At 42.6% G+C, this 23,719-nt stretch overlaps 1 protein-coding gene across 1 annotated transcript in view; it reads right to left on the bottom strand.

The window, feature by feature from the left end:
* PLPPR4 (phospholipid phosphatase related 4) overlaps positions 1-23,719 on the bottom strand; it is a 248,522-nt gene that overhangs the window by 86,987 nt on the left and 137,816 nt on the right. The window contains exons 3-5 of the mRNA XM_085601861.1: positions 21,772-21,901; positions 6,001-6,196; positions 2,273-2,330 (exon numbers count right to left, since the gene is read on the bottom strand). Of these exons, the coding sequence (XP_085457987.1) occupies positions 2,273-2,330; positions 6,001-6,196; positions 21,772-21,901 (384 nt within the window). The remainder of the gene's footprint in view (positions 1-2,272; positions 2,331-6,000; positions 6,197-21,771; positions 21,902-23,719) is intronic.

The following is a 23,719-nucleotide window of genomic DNA, read 5'->3' as shown; positions in this document are numbered from 1 at the left end:
GACTGTTTTATTCTTTGACACTGTGCATTACGTATGAGTTCATATTGCATAGCAGCACTGTACCTTGATGTACAGTCTGGCCAGCATTTTTTGGGGTAACCGATATGTAGATTTCTCTGCAATGCTTTCTTTGTTTCCAACTGTTGGACCACCGCAAACTTGCTGGGTGAGCACTGTTGATCTTCGGGGTACTTATCCCCTAACTCGTAGCCAGTTGTAGCATTCTCCCCAGCCTGGGTACCCACCAATGACTATGCCACACAAGGAGCTTAGGTTTATACGTCTTTATTCGTCTGTGTGTAAATGAGACTAAGCATTCTAAATCAACCTTCAATTCATTTCCAAAAAGCCAAAAAGTTCCATCATTACTAAGTCGCAAGACACTACACATATTATTATATATCAAGAATAGAGAGAGGAATGGAGGACTAGTCCAGATCCCCTGTAGTAATCTTATTAATCAGCGAGAACTAGTCTGTCTAGACGTGTGGGGAAGTCGCAAAAGTGTATGTAGTATGATGTATGCAAAGGGGTAGAGTTTACCCTTTTTGAAAGCCCTCACCCACCAACCTAGTTGGTGGCATGCTTCATCATCGGGCCCACCCGGTAACACCAAGTGTGTTCCGGGTGTGCTTCTACGTCTGATTACAGCGGAGCAGGTATGTTGCTGAGTGTGCAGTGTGGGTGACGTGAAGAGTGAAAGGTTAAAAAACTGTCAAGTGGTCCCAAAAAAGATTACTTTATTGTTTGGGCCAATGGCAGTGTTAAATAAGCAAGGTGTTGGATGTGAGTGGAGTTGTATTTAGGGTACTCCTACATCCGGTGTGCGGTCTACATGTTTCAGCCAGGCCTTGAATTGTAACTGGCTTTACTCAGGACCTATGTGAAAGTTGATAAAATGAACTATGCTACAAGTAGTGACACAGAACATAGACTAAGCACTGTCCCTGATGGGACAGTGTTATTATTCTTCGTGGTATGCGACCACCAACCCCAAATAGTCATCCACTTTCTTACACAAATGCTTGATACATGGTGTCATGTGCAACATTTCTAGTATAATATATACCAAATGAGTAGAATGTTTCATTATTTCCAGGTCAGTAACTCACACATGATGACTAACATAAATGGACATTTTAGCTTGAAGTAAAGCAGGACAGTTGAGGTTTTGAGATCTAAGTGCATCATGAGGACTACAACCTGCGGGCTCATTTGTTTTGTGCTATGTGTGAAAGTCATGTCAGTGAGCCTTCCAACTATCAGTAATCATTTCATAGTTGTTCATGTGGTACCAAATGACACAACTGTAAGTCCTGAAAAACACATTTTATTATGACCACCACATACATAAATTGAGCAGAGTTATGAAATGCATATATTTTATCTGTAAGTACAGAAGGTGACCTCTAACTCAGTTGTTATAATAATACATTATGCTGCATTATGTGGTTCCTCAACTAATTGTGAATGTAACTAAATGTATGCATGCAATTTTACAGGCACTACTAAGATGCATAACTATTAGTAGAACATTGGAATGTTGGAAGCTCCATTGAAAACAATGTAGTGCTCCGGGCTTATAATGGCTGGTATAAGCCAGGAGCTCCAACATTCCAATGTTTTCTTTGTTCACAGCTCTGGATTTGAATCCCCTCGCGCTCACTGAAGGCTTTGTTTTATTTGTTAGAACATTCTGCCGTCTACTGGCAGAATGTTATAATAGCCTTATAGCCCTTCGTAACTGGGCTATACCAGCTATTAAAGACCCGCTGCTTTGTTAAAGTCCCTCGCCTTCGGCTCGGGCCTTTAACGATGCAGCGGGCCTTTAATAGCCGGTATAGCCCGCTACGGCGGGCTATAAGGCTATATTAGAATATTGGAATGTTGGGAGCTCCCTTGAAAACAATGGAGTGCTTCAGTCTTTTAATAACTGGTAGAAGAAAAGCACTCCGACATTCCAATGTTTGACTTTGTTCACAGCTGTTACTGTGAATGAAGGACTTTCTGAGCCTAGGGGATTTAAACCCCCTCAGGCTCCGAGAGGGGTCTGTTTTTACTAATTAAAACATTCTGCCCCTAGCCTTAGAGCTCTCCGTAGTGGGCTCTACCGGCCATTAAAGGACCGCTCCCTTGTTAAAGGCCCTCGCCACTGGAGCAGATTTTTCTGACCATATTGCTCATGGATAATATCATTGTTTAATATTATTATCTATAATTACATTTTCATCTGTGTGAGACAAGCTTAAATATTATCATTATTATTACTTACGGAAATGTACACAGCTGCAAAAGCTGCCAATGTAGCATGCTGAGAAGGGAATGACTTTCTGCCAAAAAAGAACAGACAAATTATAATTATGAATTGAAATACACCTATGCTGTGTTACTTATTTTACATACATAGAAATGGTGAAAAGAATATATGCTCACATACAAACCAGGTACAAATTTTTAATATTCGATATTTTGTGGAGTTTTCATAGGTTATTGAAGACTGCATAGAATACTGGTATTGCTCAAATTACTATTGGAAAAAAGGATTTTAATGGTCAAATAAGCGTGCAAATACGTATTGTTAGCTTCTTACGAATTTAAACAAAGCTTGTATGTTTAAAGAAAAATAGCTGTTCATAATTACATTGAAATTGCATCAGTAAACATTTATAAAATGTACCTAACACAGTTGGATCATGATATATATTTTAATTTGAGTGGTGCCATCATCTACTTCCTTTACCATGAAAATACATTAATTTGCCTATGTAGAGCATAATACTGGAATTGCAAAGTCAACTTTGTAGGAGAATGGTTTGTTGGCAGGGATTGGAAAGTCAGTTCAAGCAACACCATGTAAATATCTTCCTTGTGGTCCTGCTGGGTCTCCTGCTGTAACTTGTTGCTTGCAGACAACACACCGGGACAACATGCACGCTGGGACCTGAGGAATCCCAAAGATCCACCCAGCACCTCTTTTCATGCGGGGAAATCCTAGGAATTTCTAAGAATGAAAACCATAGAAATACTTATGATTATTTTCTATGGCAAGTGCAAAAGATCCAGAGCAAAAGTGGAGTTTAGATACTCATTTGCCGCTGATGCTTGTATGTTCAGAAGTGGTGAGGGTGGTGTTTGGTTATTTCCGAAACAGCAATCATAAGGATTAGTAGTGAGCCCCTAAATGTGAGGGCATTGTGAGCTCCCGCCCTCTACCTGGGCATAGAGAGGTCCAAAGGTAGAGAGACATGGTCTGCTGCCGCCTCAGGCCCCAAGATATACATTGCCACCTCACTGTCATTCTTCCACGCCCTCTGATCATGTCAGTTTGAACAGCAGTCAACAATACACCATTCAAATACCACAGGTGTTTATGGGCTGCGCTTGGAGCAAAGGCCAAGCTCCTGCCATCCACAAGAGGGAGGGTACTTATTCGCACCACCAATTTCTAAGCAGAATATTCAATTGATTCCAGACCATGTGTGTAAAATTATAATTTGATGCATTCTCTAAATGGAAATATATCGAATTTGGAGCAGCAGAAAGAAAGAATATCGCCTGTGATGCACAAATATGTTGTTGCAACTTGAATCATGATACTAATATGCAAAATATATTGTTATACAAAGAAAAGCAAATCACATTAGAAATAAAATGTGTAGAAAAAGCGGCAATTTGAATCAGCCCCCATTGAAGACTCTACCTGAAGTGACAAAGTAATGACTTTAGTGTCAGAAAGGAGAGCTATGTTTCCAAGGGTTTGACCAAAGAAGCAGGATAGAGGTGTCTATCAGCTACAAAGAAGAAGTAATGCTGGGGTTTTGCTCCTAGGAGCCAGCTGAATTTTGAGTGAAAGTTTGAAGCTGATATACGAAGCATAGGGGGGCGGCTCACTTCTGTGTCTCGTTTTAGGAGGACTTGTGACTCTGCTTATAGCTAGAGGTTGGGGGTCAGGTGCGAAGTGCTGTATTGCCCTTGGGCTGTTTGTGTTTCAAGCTATTCATTTACATTCTCCATGGAGAGGTGTGGCACAGTGGCCAGAGCGGCTGACTCCGGAGCGCGGGGCTCACAGGTTCGATCGCTGGCAGCAGCTCAGCTCAGCACTATGTGACTCTGGGCAATAGCTCACTTAATCTGCCTGATGGGCCCCAGCCGCCTGAAACCTTAATATGTTTGCACTTTTCAAATAGGAATTACAATACAGTTAGGTACACAATTCAGGGCTAATCTGCAATTTGTTGTCATGTCTGCATGGTGGTCATGATTTCCTTATTTCCGTACTCTAGATATTGTAACGTATTACTAAACGAATATTTATGGATCCGGTGTTATGCTTGTGAAACTGGTAAATAAAGTTGTTTTTTTTTTAAATACACAATTCTAGGTTTACCAATTATCAGTGGTTAATATCCACTGAAGAGAACAACACCACTTAACCATTGCACTCTGACTGGATACTGTTTCTAATAACCAACAATTTATAGTGAGCATAATTAATCATTAAGAAATGAGTAAACACCTTTTCAATTACTGCATTACACAGTTTATCTCCTGCTAACCTTTCATATCCTGTCAATTAATAATATCAGTAATTGTGGTTCAAATGCATACTCTATGTAATATATAACGGTAAAATCACAAGTCTAAAGAAGCATTTGAAATGCAATCGGTCTCGCTTTTGAGACCTTATATGTATTTAGCTATGGGTGCTGAAACATCTACTGTTCTTTAACATGGAGGGAAAGTAAGCACCAAACTGCATGACACGGCAGGTATGGGAATACAGTGAGAGAAATATTGCCTTTCAGCAGGAAATTATATAGTCGAAAGCTCTGTTTTTAAAATGAAATCAGGGCCTTTGGTGGTCATTCAAAAAAAAAAATATTGTCTACGGGTGCTCGTGGAAGACAATTTTTATGGACTGGAATCTAGAGAATGCTAAAGTGATTCTGGTATTTTACTGACCCCTGCTGGTCGTTTTTTATCAAGAAAGTTAAGTAGAGGCAGTTGAACAAGCAGAAAGCAATGCTGGTATTTTACTGACCTCTACTGGTCGTTTTCAATCATAACAGTTAAATAGAGGCAGTAGAACAGAAAAAAAGTCCCTAAGCAGAAGCAGACAAGTCCCAGGGCTGATCTCCAGAGCCCACAAAGTACATGCACATATAAGTATATACTAAAGTATACAAGAGGCCTTGAATGCTCGACCTAAAAAGGCAATTGAGTTAATTATACAAATAACAATGGCCACCATATGAAGCAACTTCCAATTGAAGACCTGACTAAACCATTATCATTGTTATTGCTACTCTGAGTTTCTAAGTGCATCTCAATTACCCTGAATCCTCATAGCACTGTTTTACGACGTTCTTTTGGGAGACATGATGATAAGTAATCACTTTGCTTTTTTTTTAGAGTACGGTGTGGACATTTTATGTGACTTTTGAGAACGCTGTTGTTTAATCCTAGCTGGGGAGCAATAAAGCACTGTGCATGACAATAAGGGGTACCCACGCAGTGTATCATGGATCACGAGAGTTGATTCGAGATCTTGTACCATATCAAAGGATGAAGAGGATGAGATGATTTAACGTGCTGGGCTAGACTTGAGGAGCTAGGAGGGTTCCTATCCAAGATCAATGTGGTGCTTCTTGCAAAGGTGGACCCTTAGGGGATTGATTGCTAAGGGTTTGCACATGATGCAAAGTGCCGCAAAGCAGCACAAAGTGATGCAAAACATTGCAATGATTTACCTAGGATATGTAATAACTTAAAGGTGCAAGCAAAATTGTGCATGCCATGCAAGCGCCTGTGGAACCATTAGCAAACAACGCCTACTTTCTTTCCTAACTATAGTAGTTCAGTGTTTGAGCACTTTTAACAATATATTGTGCTCTCAATTACACAGCTGCACAAATAGTACAATATGGAAGCATATCCACCCAACTAGTTTTAAAATCGTAAAAACCTAGAAATCCATTTTTTTACAGTTTAAAATCTTACCGTCCAGAATTGATAAGAGCCGGATCTGAGCCTGAGCAAATGTCTTCCAAAATGTATGAATTTTCTTTGCAGGATATGTTCAAGGAAGTATAATTCGGTTTGCAAACAGTAAGGAAATATGGCGCCTGATATCCAGTTGAAAGCTGTATGATGTCGGTAATGAGGGCAGTAGAACAGAGACCGAAAATATGAACACCTGTTGAGAAACACAAAGAAAATGTTACACAACCGCAGCCATACTACATGGCTAGAGATGTACAGATTGTTGTCATGAAAATCAGTGGCGGCTCGCATAGGGCGTGCTGCGGGGCAGTGGGGCGGGGCAGGGGAGGGGCAGGGTGGGGGGTAGCAAACACAGACATATTACAGAACGGAGGAACGTAATTATTACGTTCCTCCGTTCCGTCATATGTCCGAGTTTTCTACCACTCCACCCCGCCTCACCACCCCGCAGCATGCCCTATGTGAGCCGCCACTGATGAAAATGCAATAGATAATAAAACAAATTGTAAAATGAAATATAAGCACTTCGCTTCTTCACAATTGTCACTGAAGTAGTTCTTTTTTCTCATATAAGGTTAAATGTCATTCTTTTCTGCAAAGTGACGGAATACAGGGGATTGTTATTAGAATTCATATTACTCAGAAGGGACTGGGCTTCATTAGAAAATAGACCCCAAAATGCAATCTTGTGAAACAGGCTGCAGAAAAATCTGCACAGAACATCGTTCAAGAGAGAATCTCATTCTCATGCCTCTGCTCCGGTCATAACTCTTTCCTAATCTCTAAATAGAAGACGCATGTCTTCAGTTTACACAGTGTGCTAATCAGATCATGTAAATCTTTTTCTTATTGTAGCAATGCGTACGATAGATTTTCTCATGTGGAGTGTAAACTTTTTTGGGCAAAAGTATATACTTTTGCACATCTATCTGTATTCAACATTACATTTTTACAACCAATTTTATTTCGTTTGTACAGCAAGCACCATCCAAGCATTACAATTCAAATATCCTTTATTCGGCTGTATACCAGCCATAAAAGAGAACATCTTAAAAATACATTTCATACGGTAAAGTACAAGTAAGTCAATAACAATGACATTTACGAATAGCCCGTTGACAGTCTCTTCTAGCGAACTAGTCACTGATGAGTTAAAAAAAAAAAAAAACTTAGCAGCAATTTAGTCTGATCTCAACCGGGCACATGGATTAACATCTATGTACAAAAACCATATGTGTGATGAATAAGATTCCCAAAAATTAAAAAGTTTCATCATAAAAAAATATACTATACACTGCAGATGAAATAAATCAAAAACCCGCCGGGCATAATATATATACATCATCTTATGAACACAGTATCCGTGTTAAAAAAAAATGTGCAAGAAGCGGCTATCAATACCGTAGGTGCTTCCTATCAGGAGCCCTCTAACCATTAGATAAAATAAGGGACGACTAGATTCTCCTCATGCGTGTCAGCCAAGCACTACCAAGAAATTTTGCTACCCCACACACCATGACTAAGGAGGACGTATCGGTACAAAGGACCCGCAAGGCCATTTTGTGACATCTTAGGCCCATTCCCTTACATAGAGGTGTTAACCATATCCTCCTAGCTACCCTATATGCGGGGCAGGCAAAAAAGAGGTGCGCCACGGACTCTATAGGGGCTGCACAACCCGGGCAAGCCTTGGAAGTGCCACTTTGGATGTTCCACCCGGAGGTGAAATCATTCACTGGAAGAATCCCAAATCTGACTTTTAAGTAGAGTGATCTATCCAGGGGTTTCTCTATAAAGTCAAGGAGAGGTTCGAATTTCCTAGACCATTTGAACTCCAAGAACCTCTCTGTGAGTGAACCCCCTGCACCTCTACATATGGCCTCCTTCTGAACCCAATCCCAATACAGCTTCTTAATGACTAGCTTGGGTGGCGGAGATTGGCTCTTCCAGGAATCACTCAAGCCCAATTGCACAACCAACTGCCTCAAATTACTTAGCCATTTAATCTTATTACCCGTGTTGAGCAAAATAAGTTCATCTAGAGCGGCTGCATAATTTTTTAGCTCCTCCGTCCTTCTCAGTCGATCCCAAAAAAGTAATGGACGGAGGCGCACTAAGTCTTTAAGGGGACGCCTACCCAATTCAAAACGTAATGGGAGTAGCGGAGTGGAAACAGGTAAAGCTACCAAATCTCTCAAAAACTTATTTTCTGATGAAATTAGCTCCGCTATGTTCTCGAACCCTCATAGTTCGGATCCATATAGGGCGGATGGTAGTACTTGTCCTTCGTAAATTGCGAGGGTTGGTGCCACAGGTTTACTAATTGATTCCCGATGTTCTTTCATGACTATCCCTGACACTCTTTTAAAATTCAGTGACATTTTGGCCAGATGGTCTTTCCAGCTCATCCGACTGTTTACCCTAACCCCCAGATAATCAAAGGAGTCTACCATCTCCAATGACTCGCCATTGAGCGAGAAATTATTCCTAAATCTCTTAGAGGGTGAAAGGGCCATAAGCTTTGTTTTAGAGGTATTGATGGTAAGACCTCTGTCGGAGCAAAACTCACTAAAACGGTGCAAAAGCTTTTGGAGGCCAGCTGGGGATTTGGAGATCAAAATCGTGTCATCCGCGAAGAGGAGGGTTGGGGTTTTTTCCCCTGCCAGGGATGGCGCATCGGCCAGTTCCGCTCTTAGATTGTCCACCACACCATTCACAAAGAGAGAGAACAAGGTTGGTGCCATAACACAGCCCTGACGAACTCCCCTCCTCACCGGCACCTTCTCAGTCAGTTGTCCCTGGGTGCCCCATCTGATCCTCGCATAATTCCCCTCGTGGAGCTTCACTATGAAGTCCAAGAGTGGTCCAGGGAAGTCCATCTTCTCTAAAATATCCCAAAGCCTTGCACGGGGGACCAAGTCGAACGCCATCCTGAGATCTATGAAGGCCAAGTAAAGACTACCGTTGTTGATAGTCACAGACTTCCAATAGATCGCAAAAAAGCGGAAGACCTGGTCCATCGTGCCCACCTTTTGACGAAAACCGGCTTGCAAATGAGAAAGAACGTGCTCCTCCAGGCGCCCACCCTCAAAATAATGACCCTGCCAACCACTTTCTGGATCACGTCAATCAGACTGATCGGTCTGTAATTGGAAGGGTCATCTCTGGCACCTTTTTTATACACGGTTATCACCTCTGCTCCCTTCCACGAATCAGGGACTGGGTGACCCTTAGAGATTATGTTCATTATTAGGGCAATAAGTTTAGCCCAAGCTACAGGTTCTTCCAGGAGGAGGTCCCCCGGGATTCCGTCAGGGCCAGCAGCTTTCTTCGGGGTCAAATGTCTAATGGCCAGCACTACCTCAGAAGTCAAAAATGGCTCTTCAAACATCAGTGAGGGAGGGGCCTTGCTGCCTGTGACAGGAAGAGAAGGACACGTCGCATCCAATCCGTCATACAGAGCAGAAAAATGGGAATACCATTGTTGACTAGTTATATGATTAACTAATTGTGGCTTGCTACGCTGCCTGGCCTTGTTAATCAGATCCCAAAAAAGCGATGCATTCTTCCTATTGGCTGCACATTTGAGATCCTGCCAGTATTGTTCCTCCCACTCCCTTTTAGCTTGCCTCATTTCCTTCACATATTCCTTCCTGGCTATTCTGACTAGAGATTGATTCTTTTTGCGCAAGGCAATGGTTAACTCCTTCCTTTTTGCCTTGCACTGGGCAGAGTACCAGGGATTACTGGTTTTGGGCGATTTGGTATTCGATCTATCACTTTTGCCCTGGATTGAAAAGTATTTACCAACTTCCTCAATTGCATTTTTGTAAACCAGGGTAAAAAGCGGCTCCTGGGCACTACCTATTTCCGAATCAAGTCCCGCCAGCTCTACAGTCAGCTCTTCTATGTACACCTTAATCCTTGCCAGATTGTCAGTCTGTAGGTGGACCTTATCCCATTTCAACCTACGGTTACCATTATAAGGGACCACCTCATTAGTTGACCTCAAGGGGGCACTCTTCAAACCTCCTTTTAGATTGCTCCACCTTATCTTCATACATAGGGGGTTGTGATCACTGTCCTGCGTAGGGACCACCTCCATATCTATTAGATCCCGCCACAGTGTGACATCCAATAAGATATAGTCAATTCTGGAAGGGCCGCTAAGCCTATTAAAAGTCATTGCTCCCTCCCAGTCAGAGAGTGACCTGCCATTTAGAGCTCTTAGGTTGTATTCCGCAGTGAGGGCATTGATCTGTATTGCCTTAGCTGACCACTTTTTAATCGGAGCTAGTGTCAAAGCAGGAATAGACCAGCTAGAGTCCTCCTCCTCTATACCCAGGGGATCATCTCCGCTAAGGGGTTCAAATGTACAATTAAAATCCCCACCCACGAGGATTTTGGAGGTTGGGGGGCAATTAGCCAATGCCTGTTCTAAAATCGTAAGGGTACATGAGATTTTATCTCCCGGGGACCCTCTGGAGTAGATGTTAAATAAGTCTATCCTGCTGTCCTTCTTTTGGCCAGCAAATGAAAGGTGTTGAATATCCCTACTTGCTAAATCATGGGTAGAGACATCCCAATTCAGATCAATTTTTACCCAAACGTGTAAACCACCTGCAGGTCTACCCTTCCCACAGCTGTAAGCGGGTAGCCAAAAGGTTGCATAGCCAGATTTATATAATGGGAACAGGCTCCACATTTCCTGGAACAGACATACGTCGAACTTTTCGATAAAGTTGTTCCATTCAGGAAGAGCCATCTTTTTTAGCAACCCAGCCACATTCCAAGAAATCAAATGTATGACCTCCTTGCCTCTATTAAGCTTAGCAGGGATAACCCCCTTAATACCACCCAGCGCACATGGGATAGACTCGATAGTAGCTTCAAGTCGATCTAATGGAGTTAAAGGTTGACAACTAACACCTCTACAACCCAGGGACAGAGGGTGAGTGATTATTGGGGACCTGCTGATAACAAAACTATTGGGGGCCGGTAGAACCCTATTCCTAGTAACGGGACCGGTGGCCTCTCGATGAACCTCACGATCGCTACCCACTTGACTTACAGCACCTAAACCACCCCGAGTTCCCAGTGTGGACTGTAAGCTTCAATCGCAATCATCCATGCCGGTAAACACATTAAACCTGTTCCCTGTCTCTAGGGGGGTAAAGGGTCTCATGTGATCCAATCTCCGATAGGTATTTCTATTGGATCTGGGGGGAACAAGGTTCCATCCTTGGGGAACAAGTAATGGATGCTGAGGGGGTATTTATATTAGATGATATCTGTTCACTGGTATAAGTTGGAGGGAACACCAGGGATCTGGGATAAAAATAAGTCAAAGCACAGGGGCTAATGCAGTTATTGCCATTTCCCGAGGGCCAGTTCAGTATGTGGTCAACTGCACCCGGATCTCTAAAATTAATCACAACTATATCACCCTCGATATCTTTGCGTCTACCTCCAAGCCAAGAGAGACGCCTAACGTGGAGTATCTCGCCATTAATATACTTATTAATCGGTCTATGTATACTTAGCCAGTGCATGATTTTATTTTTCAACTGGGTAAAGCCTTCCCTCTTATTGTCTGCCAATGGGGGCACCCCCGTCAGAACAACCACCAAGGGCACGGCTTCTGGGGGTAGCTCTACCTGAGGCCCCTGATTCACTAAAACCCTGTTGAGACTGGCATTTCCCCGCTCTTCCCACTGATTCCCTGAGGGTGCAGTAGGAATCCCCCTTATTGGATCACTAACCGATTTACCAACCAGATTATTAACATTTGTAGGTGGCACTAGCCTGTGATGAATAGATGCTGTCTGATTGGTTGACTGTGGAATGGCTTTACTGAATAGGGGGTTATCTTTGGATACATTATTGGTGGGTAGTGTAGCAAGAGGGGTGGGTGGGACGGCCATATACACCTGAGCCTTAGCTGTATCAAGCTTAGAACTTAATGCGGATTCGATGTTCGCCAACCTTTGCTCCACCCTCTTCAAGCTCTCAATAATGGGCGAAATAAGAGATCTAATCAAGTCACCTAGATTGGGTTGTGGTACGATGGGGGTTGATGTCAACTGCGGCGGTTCTGCTGAGGTAGAGGGAGCCTCAGAACAGTTGGCAGCTATTTCAAGGCCTACAAAAGGAGAAGAAGAAGACATTTTAAGCAAAGTTCCTGATGCAACCTCCAGCCCCGATTCAGTTCTATCAGTTGACTTTGTGTGCTTCCCAAAAGCAGAGTGACTAAGCTTAGATTTAATCGTGCCCTCCCCCTCCTTGCGTCTTATTTTCCTCGGTGGAGGGCCATGAACCTTGCCCCTTTCTAGAATCTTTTGCTTCTTCCTAGTCGCTTTACCGCGGCTGGAGAACTGTGATTTGGGGTCAGCAGGTTTACTAATAGAACTGGGGGAAGGGGTATCCCTATTACTCTGCACGGGCAGGGTACAATTTGTGGTGGAGCAATCCTGCAACAAAAATGAGGCACTCTCCTGAAAAGAAGACTCATCATTACCATTAGGACTACCTTTATCACTGGTAGGGACCTGTGGGATAGAATCTTTGAGAGCCCTCTGTTTAAGATTTTCAACAGAGTGCCGACGCTCTGTCCCACGCTCGGCCATTAAAATTTCCCTATCGTCAGCCACCTGGACCCTCTTAAAATAGTTATCCAGGGGCCCGTTTGACAAGCCCCCCGGTTTACCCACACTAGCTTTATCAGAACTCTGGGCCATAGCAGCACAGATCTCCTAGGGAGCGGGTACAATCGTGACGGTGTGGCGGCTCAATAACCGGGCCCAGCCCGGCCTCCCTCGGCCTCTGAGGGCCTAAGAGGGCCTGCCCTTTGCCCAGGCTTCGCCCCGGACTGCGCCCCGCTCGCGTCCCGCTACCGCGAGACCAAGCGTGACTAAAATAGACAGAAAGGGAGGGGTCAGGAAGAGGAACCAGGTGCAACTAGTGAAGAATGCGCAAAGCGCTCTGGTCCTCGCAGTCCCAGGGATAAAATGTTCGTTTTAAAAAGGCGAATCCTCAGCAACAGCCGGTCAGCTCCTCCGTGGCAACCCCTGCAGATGAAGGATTAGAATGAGAAGAGTCACAGCCTGCGAGCGGCTCCCGCGAAGCGGGGGCCGCGAGGCGTAAAGTAGCTGAGATGGGAGGGGTCGGGAAGAGGAACCAGGTGCAACTAGTGAAGAATGCGCAAAGCGCTCTGGTCCTCGCAGTCCCAGGGATAAAATGTTCGTTTTAAAAAGGCGAATCCTCAGCAACAGCCGGTCAGCTCCTCCGTGGCAGCCCTTACTGTCCGTTACTCGTGGTGGGCCGGGACACTGTACTGCCTCCCTTCATTAACTGATTAGGCCGGGGACTGGTGCTGCTGCTGCCTGCCCTCAACCACGTCGTCGGGCTGACGTGAATGACTCGCATTACATTTAGTAAGAGCTGAGCATTCTGAGTTACAGTAATGACTCTGTCAGAACCAATTCTTTCATGATAACAGACCATAATAAGACCACCACTTCCCCCACACTTTATCACGTTTATGAGAACATCCACGTGCCTCATAGATCGGCTTTTCTTGCTGCGCGCACCATTCAAATCCTTTTCGCCACAGCTGGATCGAAGCGGGTGTAGGTTGCCTCCATAGGTGAGCAACATCCTTTTGGCTTTTAGCATTGCGTTTGAGTGCCTTAGATCTCTATTGTTCTCTAAAAGATATAACTGGAACGTTTTTACTCAAACGGTAAGCACAAGTAGTGGTAGAAGCGGAAACAGGTAGGTCTGATATCAAAGCACCTGATTCACAGAGTCATTTGTGCACATACTTTCAATTTACGCATGCAAATGGCTAGGTTTTCTTGTCAAAATCACATTTTCCGGTGCTTAATTTTAGCCAGTGGTTTCCTGTGCTCAGCACCGGCATTTAATTGTCAACACTGGCGTTTGTGACAGTCTGCCACAAGGTGGCACTGTCTGACTAATTGCGAGATGACCACAACAACAGTTAATTATTAGTTCAATTGTACATTAAAAATTACTATTACCTGCCTTCCAAACCATTCCTATAGCTTTGGGGGTCTGCAATAGTTCAAATTGCAATGCTGTACCGTGAAGGTACTGGGTGCATGCACACAGGGGTCACAAAATGTGCCCGCTGCATGCACCCCATGGTGCAGAGGCACAAGGGGGCCCTATATGGCCCCCTTTGTTTCCTCACTGTCACACTATTCATGGCAGCCACGCTGCCATGAAAAGTGTGGCAGTGGGAACTGGTACTATGCTTGGCGGTGCCACAGGTCATAATAGGGCAGTCAGAAGACTGACACTGGCTCACCACCATGTGTCTGGCAGTCTGTGGTCTACCAGTTTTGTAAAATGGCCCTTAGGCATTTAGTGCCTGTATTCTGTAGCTCGGTCACATGACTGGGTGTAGCTGACAGTTGAGCTTTAGGTAATTCTCCTGGACAGCCATACATAAAAGGGAGCTTAGGTGCACCTGGATAGGCCATCCCTGGCAGGATGGTAGGGAGAAGCTGGGCACAGCCCCACTTACACTTGAATAAGCTGTGCCCTGCCTCCACAATAATGGCTGCATTCCCCCTGATTTTAGTGTTGAGTCAGGACTTCAATGAGAAACCTCTAGAAGCTTCTCCGGCACTTCAAAGGCACAACATTTTATAAATATTGGACCTCAGAACCAACTCTCCAGTACACTTCTGGAACTGTGGATACTCTGCCAGGAAGGACTACTGTGCTGCTACAAGGACTGCCACTCTGCTGGACTGCTGCTCTAAAGAAACTGTTGCCCTGTTCTGTTGACCTGCTACCTACTGCCCTCTTGCCAGGGAAAGAAGTACTGGACCTGCAACCTAACCTTGAACCCAGCACCCAAGAGTGACTCCAAGGGAAAGTTTGCTGGTCTGCTAATCTGAGCCTCAGGGACATAAAAGGCTCCCCAGCCAGCTCCTGAACCCAGCTGCAGTGAGTCCCTGACCCCCAATGAGTGCCCCTCAGGTCCTGGACTCTTGCTGTGGCTCAGCAAGTGTAAATCAAGCTTTCTAGCCCATTCACACTGAGACCGTGCTGAACACACCAAAAACCAGTAAGGAGCTCTGCCAGCCCATCTATTCACCCTGCAGCATCAACAGCTTGTGTAGGACCACCAACAACCTACCCACTGCGACACCCAGCCTTCTCTTTGCGCCATGACGAGAGCCTCCTACGACGCTCTCCTTGCTCCTCGCAGCCCTCTCCAATGCGCACAGGACTCTTGATACAAAACTTGAAAAGGTAAAACCTCACCGGGACTTATCTGGGACTGTATCCAATCTGTGCTCCATCGCAGTCAGCCTGAGCTTTTGACTTTGAGCCAGTCCATCACAACCAGATAGCCACAGTTGGCCCTTTGTGCTTTTAGGTGCTATTTTCCAGTTTATATCTTAAAAAATTCATAACTCTGGTTCTACTGATTAGATTTTTGATGTTTTGGTGTTATATTGTTTTTAAATTCTGCTCTATTTTTCTAACTTGGCGTGGGATCTTTTTGCATGGTGTTTCCACTATTCTACTGTTTGAAGGGTTGCTCAAATACTTTACACATTGTCTCTAAGTTAAGCCTTACTCCTCTGTGCCAAGCTACCAGGAGTTGAGCACAGGTTAACTTGGCTTTGCGTGTGCCTTACCCTGAAAAGGATTTTGGTTGCTGAATGACCAGGCCCACATCCCAGTCAAAAAGTAACCCAAGTTCTTACAGGGCTGCTCTGAAAACAAGGGAGATACAAATAATTGAAATATAATTATTATTTTGTACAATGGTGGTTAAAAAAGGATGGAGCAAGATGAAAAAGTAAAATCCTCATGTGAAAAAGATTGTTTTAAACTTTTTAGGTGTTCCCATCACAACAACTATTGATTCCTCTGACTTTTACTATAAAATGTATAAATACTATTAATTATTTTAGTGTATAACATCATATAATGATGCTATTAATTGTTTACATATACAAATATATTTGCTTCTTTACACATTTTATAACAATCAGCTTTAGATTGATGCGTTATCAACACTCAAATAGAAACATATCAATGCACAAACTCATGTGTTACAAGAATACATTACAATTGAACAATAAAGAGCATTTTTCGTAAATGAGTACATTAATAATTTTATGCACTCTGGTTAGTGCTATAATGTTGCGTTTTTATTGGTCTTATTTCTATTATGGTGGCAAGGTACATATTCAAATAATGGTGCTTTTCCTACAGATCAGTGCAACAGCAGCACACAGGAATATCCAGTCTGTACTTCTCCCATTCTTCTAAAATTAGGAATTCTAACTACTCTGCACTTGGCAGTCGGAGGCAAATGTGTCTTGACAGTATTTCACAATGTATATGTTGTAACCTGGTAGTTTGCATATAATATAAATTAGAATTCCATTGTTTCATATTTTTATAATGCCCATACACCGTTGTAAATTCGAAGAGTATAACAAATTCAAAGGTATGCTCTAGCTTGTGAAGAAATATAGAAACAGCTTTTTTTCACACTTCTAATACATTATGGGAATCAGCAGAGTCCTGTTGTAAAGAGGACAGGGCTAGACCCAGGCTAAGGAATCTCCACTGTCACTGTACATAGCTACCCCTTCTTTAGACTATCTTCCCTTATCCCAGAGCGAATTTATGTCACACTGCTTCAAGCTTTAAGCTTAAGTGTGTCCAGGCTGGGCCATTGTAGCCAGAAGTCCAATTTTCCTATATATAGTCTCTTTCTTCCAAGCTGGGCAAGCAGTTTCAGTTCAAGAAAGTGAATTAAACAAATAAGATATCATCCTCCCTCTCTTACATTCCCAGTCCCTAACTCAGGATTGAATTGATTCCTTGAGAGACTCAGGGTATCTACAAGTCCCCTATTTTTATATTCTGTAAAAGTAGTGAGATGATGAACAGAAATGTACTAGGCAATTTTACATCTAGATAGAACATCTCTAGGCTCACCTATACTTTCAAAGACTGCAGAAAATATCCAAGGATTTCCGCTAAGACAAAGCACAAATGTTGTAGACCATCTCTAGAACACCCATTACTAGTTACACTGGAAGAAGTGTAGGAATGCCCTGGTCTAACCTAAGGATAATCATACAATAGATAAATATGCCAGAGTAAAGAACCTGTAGCTTGTCAGACAGTGGAACACATGAAATGACTTATTAATGTAGTGCTTTAGACCTAGTAGACTCTGAGGCCAAGGACTACACAGGACTACTTAGAAAGCCACCAGATATATCACCTGTTACTGCCAGTATTGTTCCGTCATCCTGAGAAGGGTGCTAGGAGTTGACCCCCACATTTTTAAATTACAATCTTGTTCTAATGCTCAAGCAGTTGAAATTTTTTTTTATAACAGACTCCAATTTTCAACCCCAGAAAGTACGATCCTTGCAAATAAGGCTCATTCAGATACACTGAAAAAGATTGGTCAAAGTCCTGCACAATGACAATCCCTTAGAAAATGTTTGTAAGATCTAAGAGGACATATGGTCAACATCCATTGCACAAATTTTTAATTTACAGCATAGTAGAACAATACACTGTGTAATCAAGTCACAATGTATTATAACAATGTCGCACTTGTTTATTTTTTGCAACTTCACTAGAGTGAAAACCTACATCTTAAGCTCTTTGACAGCTACACTGTTGCTGGGCTCAGGTTGGCCTTAAAAATCAGTCCAGCAACAATTTCTGGTAAATTTTTTCAGCAGTCTAAGGCATTGGGCTATTGATTGGGGGGTGAAAAGATGCCTTCTCAAGCAACAGCCACAATCCTTCTCAGGTTGAATCACTAAAGTCCCTAAAGCAATCTGTGCTTAACCCTCTGGCAACTTGGCACAAAAGCAGTCAAGCTTACCTTAGAGGCAATGGATAACGCATTTATGCAGCCCATAAAAAGTAATAAAATGAAAACACAACAAATGAAAATTCCACACCAATTTAGAAAAATAGAGCAAAATCTGACAATTAAATGACATAAAAATGAAATAAAATAAAATCAGTAGAACCAGAGTTAAGAATTTGTAAAGTTTTAACTGAAATCTAGTGCATAAAAGATCACGGTTATGGACAACCGCAGTGGAGTGTGGGTTTGATACACAAGGTGGATTGCAGCATCTCTCAGCTTACCATCAGATTTAGAAGAAATTTTGAAGAAAAGTCCAGGAGAAGGTAGAGATCAGCAGGGCAAGGCAAAAGGTGATTGTTCGAGGAGGAGTCGTCATCGCCAGTGAGCGATGGAGGCAGTCTTGGTGAAGCTATTCACATTGTTAGGAAAAAACTATGAGTGCAAGAGGCTGTATTTCCAGACTGAGGAGGTCATCATGGTTGATGGGGAGCCTGTTTTCACCATTGGATTCAGACATCTTTTTGGATATCTAAATCCTCCAGCGGGAAGAAACAGTAAGTCATAGCTAAAGAGTGCTCCTCAGGGCTGGATATCCTTGCTCAGAGATCCCGCAGATCAGGATTTTCTTCTGGGGAGAAGAACAGAGCGGGAGCTACTGCAAAGTTGGGCCAACTGGCGATGCACCTTGGCTGGATGAGCTGCAATTAGGCCCTGGTTTTCTCTCAGTTTTTCTGCCACTTTTCGCTGAACATTTTGTCTAAGTCCCAACTTTTAGGTTTAAGCAGGAACAACACCTCTAACACCACTTCCAAGGGTCCGGGATCTGAGGAGTACCACTTGGTGCATGATTCAAGGTCTCTGGAGCTTGTTATGTCCTCGTAGATCACACAGGAGGCCAGACAACTACCATTGGAGTCACTATGATAGGCCTGGGTTCAGAACAGGCCTCATGCAATAGGACAGTCCCCTGGGGGTCAAGGCAGTCTTTCTGAAATTGTCCACAGGTCCAGGAGTGAACTGAAGAGGTGTTCTGAAGGTCCAGTTTTTATACATGGTGCCAGCCTTTGAAGTGGGATATCTTCTAAGGTGGCATGTTACATGTGGCTCTGGAAGGTTCTTCCCTTCCCCTGCCAAGGCTCCAAGAAGTCTGGGGTAACAAAAGTCTAGTGTGTGTGTGCTGGAGACAGCACTTTGAAATGTAAGTGGGCATGGAACAGCTCCGCCTCCGACCATCTTGGCATGATGTCCAATTCTGCCAACATCTGATCCCCTTTGTCTCACTGTCAGCCAGGAATACAAAGCCCAAGAGTTAAGCTATTCACAGTTATGTGACACAGGGCACTGGCAGCAGGCAACAAATGGCTATGGCAGGAAATTGCCACCTTTCTAAAAGTGGTATTTTCAGGATTTTGACTTAAAATCTGACTCCACCATTATAGAGGATTTTAAATTGCAAGACATTATTCATGTAAATCCAAACATAACATTCCTATCTGCTCCCAATGATAAGTTAGGACGTATTAGAATTAATAAGGTGGCCCATTGTATGTCCATGGGAGTTATAGGCCCTACAGTAGTGAAAAAATATTTAGGAGCTTTTCACTATAAGACATGTAAAATTTAAAAACACATGTCCTACTTATCAAAAACAATTCAACTTGCCCTGTGGGCTTTTTAGGGCCTCCCTGAGGGTGACATATAGATGTAGCCTTACAGCTAAGCAGTCGACCTTGAGGCTGGGGAACCAAGTTTGAGTCTCGGCAACGACACTCAACATCCTGTGTTTCTGGGCAAATCACTTAATCTCCCCGTGCCTAACAAAGATGAATGTTTCCATCTGTAATAAAGCTGGTGCTCATGTAAAGCGCTCTGATACCCGATGACTCGGGTCTAGTTTGTGCTATATAAAACTCTAAGGTCAGGTCAATTTGCAGTTTAAAACTGCCCTACAGGCTGCAATGGCAGGCCTAGGGCATGTTTTTAAAGTGCTACTGTAGGGTGTGATAAAATGAGTGCTGCAAGCCTACTGGTCAGTTTTATAATAAGTGGTTCTTTCGGAATTATTTTAAATATATTTAAGGATTTGATTAGTAGAGCTGTATGTCTTCCTCAATGTTAAGTTGTGTTTAATACCATAACTATAGACCATCAAGCACAATATTTCATGTTTGTATTGTTATTTACATTTCATCAATCCTTGTTGTTTCCATTGCTACACATTTTTTAACATAAAGAAGCTTTTGAAACAGAATGTACAAGTGTAATGGTGAAAAATAAAGTGCCTGTGCAGTGCAAACAAAGCTGCAGAGATAAAAAAAAATACTTCTTTCAACTGAAAATTGATAGAGTTAAATCATCCATTGGAGTATTCGTCAAAACACAACCAAAAAAGAAGGCATCCGGTGTGACAATGAATATTCAGAAAATGCAAACAGGACCCATAGTTTGTGCTCAAACATGGAAGACTAAATGACTCATCAGTAAGAGGCAAACACTCACCAAACCTCACAAGTATAGTGTGCCCCAGCTGGTGGACAAATATGGGTCCTAGAATTTCTCAAAGAAGATACCCTGAACCTATAGAAAATGCCAAGGTTCTTTGACGTTTGGGCATTCATTGTTACACAGGATGTCTTGTTTTTTGGTTGTGTCATGATGAAGACCCAAATGGGTGATTACCAGTAACACCTATTAAACAAGGAGTTGAAACATTCTTTAGAAATCCTTGCTTGGAATACATAAGTACTGAACTGGGAGACAGGGAATGTCAGTGCCCTAACTTACTTATGGTGTGGTCAATTAGAACGTAACCAAGTGCCAATATACATAACTCTGTAAATATCCATTTGAAAGGAGTGTTCTCCCAATCAAATCCTTCAATATATTTAAAATAATTCCAAAACAACCACTTGTGATTATACGGACTGTGTATCCAGGTTCTGAGGAACACAGGGTTTCTCCAATAGCTTTTTCTGAAGGCCCACTAGTAGCATTTATTTTACAGGTCCAGCGTACATGTAGTCCCATATACTAGGGTCGTATAAGTAAGTTAACTATGCCAATCAGTTGTAGTCTAGTTTTACTCTGTTTTAGACACAGAGAGAGCACAAGTACTTTACCACTGGTTAGCAGAGGTATAGTGCACAGAGTCCTAATGCTAAGAAAACATTCAGAAAACAGGAGGGGTGCAGACAGAAAGTTTGGGGGAAGACTATACGAAGGATATTTCATAATTTTTTTATGTTTTCCTCTTTCACAAATCCGCCATCTTATATTACCCTTTGTTCATTACAGAAATCGATAGGCAGGTAGCATAAATAGAAAAGAATGCCATTCTTACCTCTGTTAGAATTCAAATAGAACATTGTTTCTAAGTATTCCTCTCGTTTGTAGGGACCAGAAAAGTGTTGCAAACTATTCCTTAGCTTTACATAATAACCCAGGGCAGAACATTAATAAGTCAAGACAATCTGTCATTTATTAAGGTAGTTTTAAAACTGTCTTAGAAGATAAAGGGAAAATATTAGCTAATCAGATCCAAATTAGTTTGAAGCTTCTATTGCTTTAAACAGTTAGACTGCGGTGAGCTGTCGATCTGCTTGGCCTTTGCCTCAGGGGTGCCAGTGATATATGTTTTCTTCTTTTAAAATAATCTGATTCATTAGATAAGAATCAATTTAATTCAAATCTTTAGAATATGCAAATAAACAATGTACACTTCTTTAAATACCCCTGCCTATCAAATAGATGTAGACACAAGAAAATGTGAGTTTGTGTGTGTATTTATGTTTAGCTTTTTAAGTGTTTCTAGCACAAACAGGTATATATACTGGATTGTATAGCTTTTTTTCTCAGCTCCAAAAACCCACCAATAAACCGAACTGCTCTTCGAAGGAAAGAGTTGAAGTTACAGCCTCCTGCGTTAATGTTGGCCTCTGCTCCTATCCAATTTTTTCTTTTTGAAAGGCAGCAGTAAAGGACACCTTCTCCGACCATGATCTATTGTGGCAAAAAAAAGAAAATCAGGTGAAGGAAGGATTGCATACATATTACAGCTCCAGGTGCTGTATTTTTCAACTTTCTTATTAGCGAATAATACATAATCTTTGGCTACAACATGCTATTGCTCTTTATTATGGTCTCCGTCAGTGCATATAACTAAGGGCCCGATGTAGGTGGCTAAATACCGGTCGGTAACCCCGAAATTCGGTAAATTTCAGGGTTACCGACCGGTATTTAACCATTCCTAATGTAGGTGATGATTCGGTAAATTACAGAATCTGTATTTACCGAATCTGTATTTACCGAATCTGTATTTACCGATTCGGTAAATGCAATGTAGAAAGCGCATAAAAGAGTGCTTATGTGCTTTAAGAATTCGTTAATTACCACCAACTTCAAGTTGGTGGTAATTAACGAATTCCTTTAAAAATTCACTTTTGAATTTTTTTGTAAGTGCCATGTGGCACACATCCATGCTCTTAGGGCATGTTTGTGCGCCACATGTGCACACAGGCACATTTCAGGGGTGCAACAGGATGTCCTTTGGACACCCTGGCACCCTTGAAATACCTCCCGGTATAACCCATTCAGTAATACCGAATCGCTAATACAGAATGGCTTTACATTTATTCCTATGGGCCTCCAAGCCCATAGGAATGAACGGGTAGGTATTCCTTATTACCGAATCGGTATTACCGATTCGGTAATAAGGAATCGGTATTTTTTACCGGTTCATTAGCTACATAAGAAATACCGATTTCTTAATACCGAATCGGTAAAATTCGGTGTTAAGAATTCGGTATTTATGGATTATCTACATCTGGCCCTAAGGTCCTTATGTAGATTGCTTTGAAGAACCTCTTGCATTTCCATCAAAAAGCTAAATTATTGATTGAATTGAATGTTCTTGAAAAGTCTTTAGTATCCTACACCTTCAGAGTGTTCAGTAATTCGGACTCTTTTATATTGACGTATGTATGATCTTCTCTAATCCTTAATACATCATTTGCACAGGGGTTGCAGATCTATACCACCAAAGGTCCTAATGACCCCTGAAATCCATAGCAGAACATTTTTTTAAACTTTCAAATTGGCTCAGTGGAAGGAAAGGGGCTTAAGGACAGATGGAGGGTGAAGGGGGTGAAGGCATAAACCTGGTGCTGAATTTAATATAGGTCACTGATCCAATTTGCACCCTTAGCTCAGTGTCTGGAAACTTGAGGACCCCCTGCAGAGTACAGAGAGGGCCCCCCTCCCAGTCCCAGTCAGTGTACTGTGCTGTGTGGGGGCTCTGGGGCTAATGTTGCATAACTGCCTTAGCTGGGAGTGCCCTGCAGAAATGGTCAGTGATTTCGATTCCAAGAAAAACTACACTGCAGTAGAGCAGGCTCAAGCCCTGACAGCCTGTGCTGGGAAGAGCTCAGCAGTGAGATATAGAGCTATAGCATGAAACTGTGGCTCCCTCTTTCGCTACAAAAAGTCCTGCCATTATTTTGAGTGAAGGAGCAACGATCACACAACAGGAAGTTAAAGTGTGTAACTGCACCTACTGCATGGAAATGCCTGGGGTGTTTTTGAACCTACCTCTGCCATCCCATTGGAGACTCTTGCAGGTGTCCTGACTGTGCACCACCACCTATATGGTGCACAATCAGAGCTCGTCCTGTGGTCTCTTTTCCATGGCACCCATGGTAGTTATATGGTAGTTATATGGCAAGGGCAATAGGGAAAGGGTGTTCTCTCATTCAAATGAGGTAACACCCCCCTTGAGTATACCTGTATAGGTTTTGCACACAAGAGGCCAGATTTACAACA

The sequence above is a fragment of the Triturus cristatus genome, chromosome 4_2 (assembly GCF_964204655.1).
Source record: "Triturus cristatus chromosome 4_2, aTriCri1.1, whole genome shotgun sequence".
Lineage (NCBI taxonomy): Eukaryota > Metazoa > Chordata > Amphibia > Caudata > Salamandridae > Triturus > Triturus cristatus.
Note: the sequence above shows the minus strand (reverse complement) of the source record. Positions and strands in the feature narration are given on the sequence as shown.